Genomic DNA, 16,342 nt, shown 5'->3' with positions numbered 1-16,342 from the left:
GCAGAAGGAAGGGATAAGACAGAATGAATGAAAAAATTTGGCTCTTGATGAAGTCATAATATTTTGTTGAGGGAAAAAAGTTTGATTCTCTTAATAGTTGTGAATGCCAGTTTTTAATAGTTCTATTAAAACAAAATGCATATGCCATTATGCAGTAAACATTGTCCTTAACAATTATATTTGCTTTAATTCTATGTTTGTTGTAATACTTGTCCATTATGCTGATCAATAAAATTCCAATAATGAATTATAAACATATTGTCATATTAAAATTGTTTTCTATAAACAGGCAGAATTACAAAGTTAGCATGTTTTTATCAAAATATACAAAGCCCTCAAATGTGACAGAAGCTATTATTTTCCATATGAATTAAACAGTTATAGAAAATATTTGTACAATTATGACTACATATAAATCTTAACCAATGTTGGCTTTGGTCTAGAATTATTGAGATAATATTGTTTTACAAAGTCTCATAAAGTACTTATTTTAAACAGCTCATAGTAATTTTCTAAGTTTTTTTTTCTAAATTTTCTAAGTAATTTTCTAAGATTTTCACATCAAAAATGTTTTATGTATATAGTTAGATCTTTTTCAGTGCTTATATTGTGAGGGATATGTTCTATTTAGTTATGTGCAAAATGACATTAGACAATTAAGAATAAATATATTATCATAATTGTGTTATATAATGTGGAAATGTGAGCAAAAAAGGCCAAAATTAGATGTACCAAATAGAATATTCTTTAAATGATACTTTTGCTATAATAAAATATGTGCAGTTTTCTACATTCTCAGACTGCTAACAGTGTGGATATGTTTTACAGAGAAAACTATGAAAATTTGATCCCTTTCTAGGTAATGATGCATTTTTACAACAGTCCTAATTTTTAACAGTAAAATATTCAGTATATTATGGTTGGTCGCATTATTATTAATGTATTAGGAGAGAGAGGTGCCCAGTGCACAGTGTGCCCATTAAGTATGAGAAAAGAAAATATTAAGTAATACTAAAAACCCACATTATTCAGTTCTACACATCCTTGAGGTTAGGATTGGAGTGTCTAAATTCTACAGTACATTACACAAACTAGCTGGATGACTATCTAACTTGGAATACAATTCAATAAATCCAAATATGATAATATTGGTCTTGTATTAAATCAAGGTACCAAAACTATCTTCACACTCATGAGTGCAACAGTATACCTACAATAGGATCAGTGGTGCCTCTTCCCCACCCTTCTTTTTGGGTCTTAAATGTATATTTAGTGGCAAACACTCTGAAACGTCAGGTGTAAGTTTTAGGAAGATCTCATGAAGAAATTGTATCCAGTTACCTGTTCCTGTACTGGATTCTTGCAGATTATTTCTTCTCAGGACAAGTCACACCAAGTCAATGAGAAATCACTGTATAGAGCATGGGCACATGGGCATTGAATTGATGGTCTGAGTGCTCTGATGCTTGTGGAGCCACAGACTAATGGTAAGAAAAGTCTCTTCAACAAGATAGAGATCTTATTCCATGTGTGTAACTAACTATGCTGATGAAGGAATGAGGTATAATGCTATAATTTAAACTTCACTTGTACATCAGTCTGCAAATTTGATAGTACTAATATTTAATGAGCTCATGACACATTGTGGTACATGTTAATAATATAAATATTTATTATAATAATACATCTGGCTGATTGTGTGATGAACCAATCATAACCTCTTACAAAATTGCTCTGTAACAGCATATTCAGACTTCAGAATAGGTGAGTGATTCTAACAAATGCTAGAATCTTAACCAGATGCTTATTGTGTATACATTAAACTAGGGCTAAATTAATTTTTTGAAACAGTGATGATCTTTGAACAAATAGTTAGAAAGATAGAATGTAATTTCTATTAGCAGAAAACACTTTAACTGTACTATGTTCTGAATAGATATCACTCATTTTTTAGTTTCCCAAAATGATAGATATCGTTAACAAGTTAGGCATATTTCCAGTTCAACAGTAAATTCTTTATAATGTCCTTTTAAACATTTCAGTTAAGCATATTCTTTTTTACATAAACTTTCTTCTGAGCGATACTAATATCTCCTTTACTTTTTTAGGCTTCATTAGCTTCACTATAGTTTCCAAATTTTGCTTTTTATGGCATATTTAAAATGTAAAGTATGCAATATATTTATGTGAAAAATATATATCTCAAGTTTTAAGAACTTCCATAAATTTGGATTATTATTTTTTTGCATTAATTACTTGCATTTATGGCCCTTCAACTTTCTATTTTCTTTGTTGCTGCACCCTTTTCTTACTCAAAATCCAGCATCAAATGCAGTATTCTGAATATTACTGGCCCTGTAACTCTCTGCATCAGTTACGCATTTAGTTAGCAGAGGTTTAGCTGTTTCCTGTTTCTCTGAATCAAAGAAATGTTGACTTTTACATGATTTTGAGCTCTCATTAAACAAACCATCTTTTCTGTCCTCTTGCTTGGGTGGTTTAAACAAATGCTTCTTCTGGTGCATCCCAAGAGCAGCTGCCGTCTTACAAACCTTGGGGCACTGAAAACATGCATGGCCTTTTCCAGTGTGCTCACGCTTATGCCTTTGCTCATGATTCCTTTTGGTGGAAAGATATAAGAAGCTCTGAAAACAAAACTGACAGTGGTAGCGCTTTTCTCCTGTATGGATTCTCTCGTGTATTTTGAGTGTTTCGTTGAGCGTGAATGCTTTGTTACAGTGTTGACAGATGAAATCCTTGACAGCAGAATGGGTGCGTTCATGTTTCTGTAAATTGCTGGAGATTGAAAAACTTTTCCCGCAGGTTTTGCAAAGATAGGGCTTCTCTCCCGTATGACATCTCTTATGCATCCTTAGGGTAGAAGAGCTCTGGAAGTGCTTTTGGCATAAATCACAAGGGAAAGACTTAGACTCTGTGGTCTCCCGGTGTGAGTGATCATGGGATATCTCTGTAGAAGTGTTCTCCCTTTCACAGAGCTTACAGTTAAGATCTGGCATTTTCTCTTCTTGATTACAGACCTTCTCTTCAGGAATATTCCTAAGAGCGTAAGTGGTGACATAGGCCTTTTCACTTTCCTGACAGGAATTTCTGCTCCTGTATTTCTCTCTCCATTTTGCTTTTCTCATTTTTCTTAGTTGTTTAGATTTCTTTTTTGGTTTGTAATTGTAATATGGCCGCCAAGGTTTATCATTAGAGTCATGGTCACTGACATCATCACCCATTTCACTCTCAATGTAGTCTGATGCACAAACTCGAGACAGGCTTCTCTCTCTCTTTTCCCGTTCTGCAACCTGAACTGTCTGATCACCTTTGGATTCATATTTAGATCTTCTGCCTTTTTTGTAAAACAATTTGGACCCCAAAATATGTCTTTTCACAATAGCTTCATTTCCAATTTTAACTGTTATTTGACAAAGAGGAGCAACATTGCTATCAGATGATGTTCCTGGCAGTGCAGGTTTTGCGATATAAGTTTCAGTCTTACTTGAAGTTTCCAAGATATGTGTAGGTGTGTTAGAAGCTATCCCTGTATTCGTTGTATATTTTACCTCCTTTGAAGTTACTTCTCTGTCATATAGAGGCACCTTTTTCTTTTCTTTATTGCTTTTTGTTCTACTATTGCCATTGTCTGACTCATGTATAAGATCATTGCTGGCTACTTGACTGATTGTAATATCTGAAGTCCCCTTATCACTTCTTCCTACTGCATTGATAGCATTACTGTGCATTATCACAGATGAAACTCTTCCACTATGCACTATAACAGAAGATGCTGAATTGTTATAGCTAATCACAGAGGTTGAATTCTCATGGGGATTGCTACTACTAATTGTTTGACAAGAGGAATCATGTTCCCCAGGACTAGAATTCTCCACAGAAGATAATGTTCTTCTGTTAGTGGGAGTATTATTGTTAAGATCTGTCCTTGATGAAATTTTCCAGGAAGAAACATTTGGAGGATTTTCAGATGTTGCTGTAGCATCACCGCATGAAGGACTATCCAAAGAAATACTGGAACTTGGCAACATGTTGTGTTCAAAATTCAAGGATGCCAGTTCAGAAGTGACAGTATTTTGAATAACACAGGTGCTAGATGGAACTTCATTAACTTGTACACTTTCATATGATGAGTTTCCGTAACTTTTATATGGTGCCCTTTTACATTTCATAGGCAAAAGCCTGTAAAGCTTGTAAGGATATACATTTGGTTTCAAGCCCCCATTAGCTGTTTTCTTGTTTACATCAAGTCGGTGATCAATTGCATGAAAAGATTTCTGATGGTTCTTGAGTATATAGTATGTCATAAAGGTTTCAAGACAGAAGATACATTGGTATCGCCTTTCACCTGTGTGCCAGATTTCGTGTCTGGTACGGTACTCTGCTAATGCAAACACTTTGTTGCAGTAATGGCAAGGATAAGTTCTTCTCCAAGAATGAACATTTGAATGTCTTCGGAGGCTAGACAAGGTAACATAGGTACGTTTACAAACACTGCAAGTATAAAGTATCTGTCCACCAACAACTTTAACGAAATGGTCTGTTTCTGGCATTGCACCATTTGTGGCAGGATAATCAGTAAACTCATTTTCAGTTTCTGTGGGCTCCGAGCTTACATACAAGGTGCCAGTTTTTTCATTTGAAGGAACAAAATTATCCAGACTATTCTGCTCATTTTCATTTTCAACACAAAAATTGTTCAGACCCCTACATGCTTGTTCATGCGTCTCTAGTCCAGCAATTTTTTCAAACTGTTTGCTACAATATTTGCAAAGTGAAGTCTCTTGAGAATGAGAATGAAGTTTAAGATGAGTGCTTAACTGAGTTTTATCATTAAATGATTTAGTACAACAGCTGCAGTTATAAGAAGGTGGAATGTCCCTGGCTATTGAGCCAGAAAGGTTATCAGATTTATTTATGTCTTCCTTAGAAGAGAGTATATTGGTTTTATTCCGCTGGGATTTTTGAAAAGAATGGCTGTGATCATTTATGACTTTATGGGGAGTCTCTGAACTGCTTCCCTTGTGGGCTGATATCTTTACAGTAGGAGCATCTGTGATCTTGGAGTTAAATCTAGCCTTTGGTGCATTATATGACTGTGTTGCTGATTTAACTAGAGGCACTGACTCAGCAGCTTCAGAACAATCTTTACCTGTTTTATAAAGTGGAGTATTTTCGTGATAAAAGGAATTTTGTTGCAAAGTGTTGCAACCTGTTGTAACAGCATAGGAATGTTCAGCTAATGTGCTGGCTCTCTCAACCTCTTTGCATGCACCAGTCCTGTCCAGATCACTATTGGATACTTTATTTGTTTCAGGCATTTTTTTAAAACTTGCCCTCAGATCAAGAGGAGAAAACAAATTATTACTATTTTCAGTTTCAAAAATTGAGTATGCATTTGTGATTCTTGGTCCATTTGTAATGGCTGAGTCTTCTTGTCTTTTTTCTTCTTTCACATCATTTTTTTCAGTATTGCAAAATGAATACAGACAAGGGGAACCGGAAAGGCTCTTTTCTGTAAGATCTTCTAAAAAAGATATGCCCAATTTTTTGCCAGCAGCTGCAAGATCCACAACAGACTCTTGTTTTTTAACAATGACAGTAGAACTGTAGATGTAATTAAGTATCTCTGTGAACACTTCAGCCTTGAGGCCATCGAGTTCCAACACATGTGCAGAAATGCATATGGTATGACTCAAAAATATATTTTTGAAGTAAAGGCTTGAAGCAGCCAGGACATTACTATGGGCTTTGAATTTGGTGTCTTCTACGATTATGGTGACATCACATAAAATGCCCCGAATGCGTTGTTCATTTAATATGGAAAGGACGGTGTCACTGTGGAAGTCATCTTTAAGATCCTTTAAGTGAGACATGATGATCATCTGTTTAAACAAAGAAGAGATTTTAAAATCAACAAGATCAAATGCTAAGTTACTTATGGTCCTCATACCCTATCACAAGCTAATCACTCTCTGCCACTTATATACAATATATACCTTCAATGCATACAAAATAAAACATCTGTGGTACAATTAAAACATATAAGAAGATCATAACAATCTCCAGTGAAGCCCAGTAAAAAACAAACAAGAACAAGAAAGAAAAAAATGGATAAATATGAAGTTCAAAGGATATCTCAAGAATAGTTCTGTTTTCAGGAGTTTTTAAAAAGTCACCAAGGAATCTGATCTCCAGTGTAAACTATACCAGAGCAGTGACATTGTTGTAACTGACCAGCAGAAGTCAGAAACCGTCAGTCAATGCTAGCTTCTTTTGCCAAAGAACAATTTAAAAAAAATCACAGAAAGGTAACCACTATTATCATTAAAATGCTAGTTCTCTCCCCCCATAATTTCAGTGTACTGTGTATTTATCTATTTTGCCATAAAACAAAATCTGAATTGTTACTATGGAGAATTGCTGCTTGGTCATCAATGAACAGTTAGTCTCGCATACAAATCATTGCTGAAATCTGTGATGATGCCATGATGACATAATTTTGTATTTCCCAACAGTTGCAACCCTCTAGATGGGTGTGTGAGGAGAGAAGATAATGACTTCCTCACTCTTATGGGGGGGGGGGATAAAGAGTTTGATATATGATGCTTAAACAAGCAGACAAATAACACTAGATAGGCTTTATAGGACTGTGAATTAAAACAATGGCATAATTTTGGTTAAGGTAGGCCAGGTAGACTTCCCATCACTGCCTGTATCTTGTGCCATAGCTTCAACTTAGCCATGATAGCACATACATGCAGCAGCAACATTTGGACAACGATGATCTGCAGGAAGGAAATGCAGAAAACATTACCCTTTGCTGCTATCTAGTGGTGCCTGCAGATTTATAATCCAGCTCTTATATGCCTAAACTAGCTCTATATCTGTGCTTAGTTTTTGGGGAGGAAAATAAGGGGGGGGGAAATTGTGCCTCTGCCTACCAGCATCCATTGGTATTCATCTGGCTAGTGACCTGTCAGTGTGTGATAAAGTTGAGGCCTGTTTGGAAACTGAAGCAGTATTTGCTGTGTGAGCAAGAAGGAGAGAGCAAGGAGCCTGGGCATGGTTTAGTTGAAACGTTCTGTACTAAAGCTGGTTGCTGCTGTGAAAGTAAAACTGAAACTCCTTGGATTTTGCATTTGGAACAGATTTCTTTTCAGGTGGGGAGGGGGAGTAGAACTCCTTGGCATTAGAGCATGTTAATAATAATACATGAAATACTGATGCTCTGATGGTCATTTTCGAAAAATCCTTTCTTAGTGAGCACCTAGAAGTCAAGAGGAACATATGTGGCAAATTTCAAGTTTGTAGGGTTTACAGTTCTGGAGATTTTGTGATGATGCGTGAATGGTATTTCACTTTTATATATATAGATAAGAGCTTTTCCTGTGGGCAAGGGGAAGATGCTGAACAAAGTGGAAAGTTAAGCAGAAGGGGAAAGGCAGATTTGGAATGACTGAGATGAGATCTTCATATTTATTTATTGCATTTATATGCTTGCCTATCTTGTAAACACGATTCCCATATTGCTCAGCCCCACTACAGCTGCTTCAGAACATGTGAGAATATGCACTGAACCTGTATCTGAAACTTCTTGAAGCAGCTGTAACTCTTTATATAACAAACCCCAGTAAAGAGAGATTTCATTCATTCATTCATTTTAACAGGACTTACAAACTGCTTCAATCAGGATTGACCCTAGGGGCATACAATTTTCCCTCTATAATTAGGATAAAAATAAAAGTCAAGCTACAACCATACAGCCTAGAATCACCTATATAAGACCCAGAAATGAAACATAATCTGCAAAATAGAATTACAGATAGTTTTTTTGCAACTGCCTTGTTTAGCAATAATTCAATATTGATGAAAAAGTAATTTTATGACCAATCCTCACATTTATGTTAGGGCTGCAAAGCCAAGAAAAACTGAAGTAAGATAATAAATACAGTCACAGTTGCCTCTTGAAAAAGCATCTTTGGGATAACCATGACCTGGATGACTGAGAATCTCCATAGACATCAAGCACAGTCACAAGTTTCACTTAGCATCCACTTCACTTAACGTTTGAGTTGCCAGTCCCAGTTGTGGTCACTAAATGAGGACTGCCTGCAATAATTTATTGTTCATGGAAAAAACAAATGCCAAATTTGAACAAACTTCCTAAATGCTCCAGGAGTATGGCAGCAATCCTATTATAGCTAACATATATAGTTTATATAGCTAAAAACATGTCTAAAAGCAACAGAAAAATAATAATGTGTTAGGAAAGGTAGAGCGAGAAGTTAAATATTTTTTATTTAAGCAAGCTATGATGTAATATAGGTTTAATTGCTGATCCAAGGTATGTAAACCTTATTCTTCCTATGGTATTTCCTGTCACTGAAGACTATGACTGACTGATTTTGTGACTTAGCAATCAGAGAGAGACAGAGACAGACAGACATATAAATAGGCAGGCGGAGAGAAGTCCTAAACTATTTGAAAGTCTGCAGACACATACCACTTCACTGACTTCTTTTTAAAAAGCCTCTTCAAATTTCTGTGGTAGCTTAAGTATGAGTAAGTCCCACTGGACATTTCTACTATCTATGTATTTAATCATGTATTTATTTATAAATTTTATGTAATAAATTTAGATGAATCTATACCCTTGGGTATATTGCTCTTGCTCTGGTCCTGCCTTCTTTTTCTTGACTAAATTCAGAAGATGGGATGTGACCTCAACTCAAATGCATTTATTCAACAATGATGATAACTGAGCTATCAGATGGGAGAGGATTCTTAAGAGGCAGAACTTCAGTCATGAAATTGAGAAAAAGGAAGTATATTCCAATATTACAAGGTGGATGGTTGGAATGCTCCATGAATGTTATAAATATTATAATGTGGGCTGAGACATACATGCTTTTTGTTGTACAAAGTTAGATAATGTTAATATGTCTTTCTATACAGAAGCAATCCAATTTAGCTGAATGGGCCTTATAAGAATTGTTTCAGACTGTGATAAGATGAATTGCCAAACATTTTTGCAAGTCCAGGCTAGGTCTCTCCTCAGACAGATTTTAAAAGTTTGGGAGTGTGTGAGAAAGTAAGCAAGATAAATTCTCATTTGGAAAGCTAAAGTTACATGTCGGAATTTCTGTTGACTGCCAAGGGTGGTAGATCATGCCATGGAATTAGAAATTCAAGCATTTGACACCTAAAGTAAATTACACAATTGTAACTATTGAATTTGATTACTGGTTTAACCCAGTAATGAAGGCTGTCAGCTTTGTTTTCTGACATGTAAGCTAACAAAATTTACAAATTCATTCCATTCTTGTTCTCTCCATAACTTGCTGACAACACAAAAGGGCCCCATTATTTACAAAGGATTGATCATTTATTTTAACTTAATATTTCTAAGCATTCAAAAATATTTTTTCAGTTGACAAATGAACAAAAAATTAGGAGGATTATGGGGAAATATATATCTAGATCATAATTGTCTGATATCTTTAGATATTTTAATTTTCTAAATAAATCTGTTTCTATTTTCATCGGAGTAGCTGTATATCATTTTTGGGAGTAGCATATCATTATTTTCACAGTTGAAATTATTTGTTATATATTTCACTAATAAACTCCATAAACAATCTTCAAGGAATGTTGAATGACTTTGACGTTATAACTTTCTTTTTACAGTAACACCTATATTCACAAAATGTATGCATTTCCATTTTAGCAACTATTTTTCATTTTTAAAAACAATGGGTGATTGATAGAATTTCTGGAGGCAAAATATTTTTTCATTGCATATTTGCATTTTTCTATTGGAAACCTATGTCTCTGTCTGTCTATAATTATCATCATCATCATCACTACTTATCTATCTCTACACAAGAACAGAAAGTGTGTGTTGAATGGAATGTTCATTGCTCAATGAATCAATTCTGCACAGAGCTTCTTCCATACATAGCAGAAAAATAGATTCCTCCTGAATTCAGTCTAGAAAACACCTTGCATGTTTGACCACAGATGTTTTGTGGATGTTTGAACCAGCTTAATTACTGGAGTAATTAATGCCTTAAATTTTTGTGAAACAAAATGTATTGTATGAATCTCTAAATAGTGGTGTCCCCCAAGGCAGTGTTCTAGGACCAACTCTCTTCATACTCTACATAAATGACCTCTGTGATCATATTAAGAGCAATTGCGTTCTTTTCGCTGATGATGTAAAGCTGTTCAATACCACAGACAATACTGCTACCCTACAAAAAGATCTTGACTATGTATCAGAATGGTCAAACAAATGGCAACTTCAAATCTCAACAAATAAATGCTCTGTCTTACATATTGGCAAAAAAAATCAGAAAATAAAATACAAGCTGAATAGTCAAGATCTTGTTGATGACCCAAGCTCTGTAAAGGACCTTGGAATACTCACCTCTAATGATCTAAGTGCTAGAGCCCACTGCAACTACATAGCCAAAAAGGCATTAAGAGTTGTTAACCTAATCCTACGTAGCTTTTTCTCTGGTAATATCACACTACTAACCAGAGCATACAAAACATTTGCTAGACCAATACTCGAATACAGTTCATCAGTCTGGAACCCACATTACGTATCTGATATTAGCACAATTGAGAAAGTCCAGAAATATTTCACAAGAAGAGTTCTCTACTCCTCTACTCGTTGTAGAATACCTTATGCCACCAGACTTGAAATTCTAGAACTAGAAAACCTTGAATTACGCCGTCTTCGGTCTGATTTAAGCGTGGTATATAAAATCATACATTGCAATGTCCTACCTGTCAATGAATACTTCAGCTTCAACAACATAACAACACAAGAGCACACAATAGATACAAACTCAAAGTTAACCGCACCAAACTTGATTGCAGGAAATACGACTTCAGCAATAGAGTGGTCAATGTCTGGAATACTCTACCCGACTCTGTAGTTTCTTCCCCAAACCCCAAAAACTTTAACCTTAGACTGTCTACTATTGACCTCACCCCTTTCCTAAGAGGTCTGTAGGGGGCATGCATAAGCGCACCAACGTGCCTACCGTCCCTGTCCTATTGTTTCTCTTATTCTTCTTTTATTTTTCTTATATGTACCCATTTCATGTATTCACAACTATGTATACACTTATACTTATTATCTTGTAAACAATTGGCAAATCAAATAAATAAATAAAAATAAATAAATTGGATTTTTCCTGTTATGCCTCTATTTCCTTATTGTCTCTTATTCTTGCATTATCTTGATCTTGTACGTATGACCACAAGATGGAGCTCAGTTCAAAGGAGACTACATCAGACTATTGGGAAAAAGAAAATAACAAATATAATTTTAGTAACATGAGCGAACTATTTCTCAGTTGCCAAATTATTAGTCATTTGTAACTAACAAATCCTGCTTTATTTACTGTAACATCAAGACTTGCTATGGACTGAATTTATCTTATGCCACTGTAAATTATGAGCACAATCAATATTTTATATTTCCTATTTATTCATAACTGATTACATACCACTATCAGATACTGGCATTTATTAAAATTATCCACAGGTTATCATCATCCATATACTTGTTTCAGATTGCACTACTAGAAAAATTGTCCTGATGAAACAAGATTGAGTACCCATATTTGTTATAGCATGTGAATAATGAGTTGATAGAACAGTGACAAAACTAAGGGTTCTTATTTGAATACTGTTTGAGTCATGATAGCCATCATGGGACTGTGATTCAGCAAGTGTGTAAGAGCTATTGTTCTGCAACTGAGTGAGATAGCCGTATTATCTTTGAAGATACAGTTCTATAGTTAAATAAAGATAGACTGTATTTTTTTTTCCTCTGGTAAGGCAAGGAATACAGAATTACAGATTTTGAAGGAGCCTTGAAGGTCTACTAGTCCAATCCTCTGTTCAAGCAGAAGACTTGTACCATACCAAATGGCTGTCCAATCTCTTCTTAAAAGCTTACAGTGATGGAACATCCATGCCATTCTACTGGTTAGTTGTTCTCACCATCAGAAAATTTCTTCCTAGTTCCAGGTTGTATTTCTTTCTGATGAGTTTCCATCCATTACTTCTTATTTTGACCTTAGGTGCTTTGGAGAATAGGTTAACCCCCTCGTCTCTGTGACAGTTGCTCAAATATTGAAAGACTGCTATCATATCACTGGTAGTTGTTCTCTTTGTTAAACTAGATATTCCCAGTTCCTGCAACTGTTTTTTCCATGTTTTATCTTCCAGCTCCCTAATCATCTTTGTTGATCTTCTCTGCACCCTCTCTAGAGTCTCAACATCTTTTTTGTATAGTGATCATATACATCAGACCAAGCCCCTAAAAGCGATGGAGTTTGATCTTAGTTTCCACTAAAAAGAAGGTTTTAACAGTCCACATGAACAAAAGAGTTGAAGAGAATGTCTTTGCTTTTAAAATTTGACTCTGTCAAGTAATGACCCAAATGCTTTGAAGCTTCCTTCATTTCCATTCAAAGTTAACCTTGTACTTAAATTCCTTATAGGAAATTAACTTAAGCAGTGCTTCCCATAAATTGTTCCTTAGTTATGATCTTTGAATAGAGACCCCAGTATTTGTTTGAATATTGGTTCATTTGTTGCAATTTGTATACCGAATAAGGTACATAGATAAATATAAACATAATGAAACTAAAATAAAATGAAATAACCAGAATGAAAACAAATCATTTATTAAATATGAAAATTATATCTGTAAGGTATAATCTTAGGATATGGTTGCAGAATAGATTTTTTGTGCTATCTTAAAGTAATGAATATACAGTATTTATTTTATTCTAAGCTTAATTCTGATGCTTTATATTTACTTGCTTGTAACAAAGAAGTCCTAATAGCCCTAAGTTGCCTAATAATAATGATAATTATAACTACTAAATATAAGTGTGCATTCTAAGGAAAATAATAATAAAACAGCTACCTTTCATGCCTCAATGAAACTCAAGTGAAAAGTCAAAGTCAATACCCAGCAGTCAGAAAATCTAAGATGATGAAATTCTGGAAGATAGCCAAAACAAGATAATGCTTTAACACAGTAAACTGTGACCACAAGAACAAAGAGAAGATAAAAATCCTTGTAGATCTGAGTAATTCTAGAGGAAACAAGAGGGCAGATAAGTATAAATAATGAAAGGCAAGATGGCAATAAACTAAAATAGCACCAATTACAACAGGAGTTCAGGTGCCTATTAAGTTAGCAAGAAACTACAAAATTATTTCATTGGAAGCCAGTGTTTAAACTGGACAAATATGGGAGGAATCAAGAGGCCGTAGTATCATAATCTCAAGCAGGCATGATATTCCCCTCTGAAAAAAAAATCGGGGCCGGCCAAGAGACCCCCCACCGCGCGCCAAGAAATCGCCCGCCCCCCTGCCGCTCGCGCCGCCCGCTGCTGCCAGCACGCGCCTCAGTGCTCCTACACTAGCTCGCTCTGCTGGCTATTACATCCTATGGGCTGGAAAGTCTTCCGTTTCAAATCAAGCCCAATCCTGGAGCCTTTTCCTTCCGACCTCACCCTCCTCCCCAAATCTAATCATCCCCCCCCACCGCCCTATCAACGGCGAGAAGGGAGTAAAAAAAGAAAGGGAAAAAAAATCAGAATTGTTAATCAAGGGAGCTCCAGTTCCAGTCGTGGCTCCAAGCTCTTTTTTTTTTTTTTCCCCCTCTGCGCGATTTCCCGCAGGGGAATTTTTTATTAAATGAACATTGCTTTCGCTCTCCGGAGGGAGCTGCAGCCATCTGGCTCTTTCCACACCTCCACATCCCCGGAAACCTCTCCCCCTCCCCCCTCTCAGGAAGTGAGGCTGCTCTACCTGGGCGATTGGACCTCCAGAGGTTTTTCTTTAAAGCCCCTTCTCGATTCATGGAGGACCGTGGAATTGCTCCGATGCACGTCGGTTTTCCCTACCTTTCGTGCGGAGGACTGCGGGGGAAGGCACTCGCCCGAGAGGATCTCTCCCTCTCTCTCCCTGCAAGGTCAACGTCTGCGCTGCGGAGGAGAGGGCTGCAACCGGTTCCTCCTGCTTGCTGAGAGGTGAGGAAGCCGCAGCTCGCCCGGCGAGATGGGAACGAGGGGCAGGAGGAGGCATGCACACACCCGCAGCTCACTTTCCCAGCTTTGCCCAGCCCTCGCGGCTCTGGCGCGGCCCTGGCAGGATGAGCAGAGAGTCCGGCGGGGAGGTGCTCGCTGCCCTCCAGGGCCGCGCCAGAGCCGCGAGGGCTGGGCAAAGCTGGGAAAGTGAGCTGCGGGTCTGTGCGTGCCTCCTCCTGCCCCTTGTTCCCAATTCTCACTGGGCGAGCCGCGGCTTCCTCACCTCTCAGCAAGCAGGAGGAACCTCCTGCCCTCCTCCGCAGCGCAGACGTTGACCTTGCAGGGAGAGAGGGAGAGATCCTCTCAGGCGAGCGCCTTCCCCCACAGCCCTCCGCACGAAAGGAGGACCCGCCGGTAGGGAAAACCGAGCCGCGGAGGCGGGAAGGACGGGCTGGCGGGCGCTAACCTCGCTCGTTCTCCCCGCGTCGGGCTAAGGGTGGTTTCCGCTGCGAGCGGCTCAGACCCCAGGGCACCTTCCACCTTCTCCTCCTGGAGCAGCCCAGCCTCGCCTTTCTCCGTTCTCCCCCTCCCCAAACCCGGACTAATTCCAAGCCTCTGGAGTGCAAGTTTCAAACCCACTTTGCAACGAGGTTCGCTTCCTTCTCGCATTCGCTCCCGCATCTCCACCGCCCGCCCCGCGTGCGCTCTTTCGGGGCCGGCCAAAAGAGACCCAGCGCCGCGCGCCAAGAAATCGCACACACACACACCAACACCCTTCCTTTCCAGCCGGTGGTGTGGATCAGCTCCGGAGCTGGGCAGCTGCTTCCCTGCTCCTGACTCAGGGGACCTCTGAGGGGAGAGGAAGGAGGAGAAGAAGGGGGAGGGGGCGCGATGAAAAATCGGAATTCGATTTTAATCGGAAGAATATCATGTATGATCTCAAGTCAAGGTGTATACCCAAAAACAGAGATCCATGCCACATTTTCATCTACACAGGCTTTTGCCTTCATCTCCAAATATATATTTATTTATTTTATTTATTTGATTTGCCAATTGTTTACAAGATAATAAGTATAAGTGAATACATAGTTGTGAATACATGAAATGGGTACATATAAGAAAAAAATAAAAGAAGAATAAGAGAAACAATAGGACAGGGACGGTAGGCACGTTGGTGCACTTATGCACGCCCCCTACAGACCTCTTAGGAAAGGGGTGAGGTCAATAGTAGACAGTCTAAGGTTAAAGTTTTTGGGGTTTGGGGAAGAAACTACAGAGTCGGGTAGAGTATTCCAGACATTGACCACTCTATTGCTGAAGTCATATTTCCTGCAATCAAGTTTGGTGCGGTTAACATTGAGTTTGTATCTATTGTGTGCTCTTGTGTTGTTATGGTTGAAGCTGAAGTATTCATTGACAGGTAGGACATTGCAATGTATGATTTTATATACCATGCTTAAATCAGATATTATTAAATATCTGATATTATTATTATTATATATCTGATATGATTATAATATCTGATATTATTATTAAATCAGATATTATTAAATATCTTAAATATACCTGAACAACTTTAATTTATCTTTAATCTTTCCATGTTAAAATGTTGTTTTCCCCTTGAAGCAGTGGTAAATTATATAAAAGATGTTAAGCTTCACTACTCATTATCTCAGAAGCAGTAACTTTCCCACATGGAAGAGATCAACCCAACCCCCTATTAGTTACTTCATGCTGGTTCGAGGAGGCACCACCTATTCTAATGCTGTTCATATTTTAGGTAGAGAATCTGGCACTTTGAAATGGGGTCTCTTAGTGCCGCCATCACAAATTATAAACTGCACATCATCTATCCAACAATCTCTAAAAGGCAATGGATTGAAATAGTAGATGCCAGATTAAAACTTGCAGATTGGCTGATTCACAAGCTCTAGGATATACTGGTTTTCCACACATCTTGGCACATCTTCGTTCTGCTAAGATAAAAGAAAATGCACTTGAGGAATGCCTTTCAAAATTTTTGTGATGTTTGTTAAAATTAATTTATAATTGGATATATTAATAGATAAAAGAATATGGGCCTATGAATGGTGTAGAAAAATTTCCCATGTCCAACAATATTAGAATTTGGAATCACCTTATGATCTTGATTAGGGAACATAGTTTTTCACACACTGAATCTGGAAATCATTGCAATATTAAAATGATAAACAAAGAGGAAATTGGGTACATTCAAGGAAGATAATAAATCAAAT

General features: G+C 37.4%; 1 protein-coding gene across 1 annotated transcript in view; it reads right to left on the bottom strand.

The window, feature by feature from the left end:
• Positions 1–1,648: 1,648 nt before the first annotated feature.
• The window catches only part of ZBTB38 (zinc finger and BTB domain containing 38), a 36,886-nt gene continuing 22,192 nt past the window's right edge, over positions 1,649–16,342 (bottom strand). The window contains exon 2 of the mRNA XM_026665959.2: positions 1,649–5,903. Coding sequence (XP_026521744.2) covers positions 2,313–5,903 — 3,591 coding nt within the window. The 3' untranslated portion in view covers positions 1,649–2,312. The remainder of the gene's footprint in view (positions 5,904–16,342) is intronic.

The sequence above is a fragment of the Notechis scutatus genome, chromosome 4 (assembly GCF_049901735.1).
Source record: "Notechis scutatus isolate UNSWTSFEM ecotype Mainland chromosome 4, rNotScu1.2, whole genome shotgun sequence".
Taxonomy (NCBI): domain Eukaryota; kingdom Metazoa; phylum Chordata; class Lepidosauria; order Squamata; family Elapidae; genus Notechis; species Notechis scutatus.
Note: the sequence above shows the minus strand (reverse complement) of the source record. Positions and strands in the feature narration are given on the sequence as shown.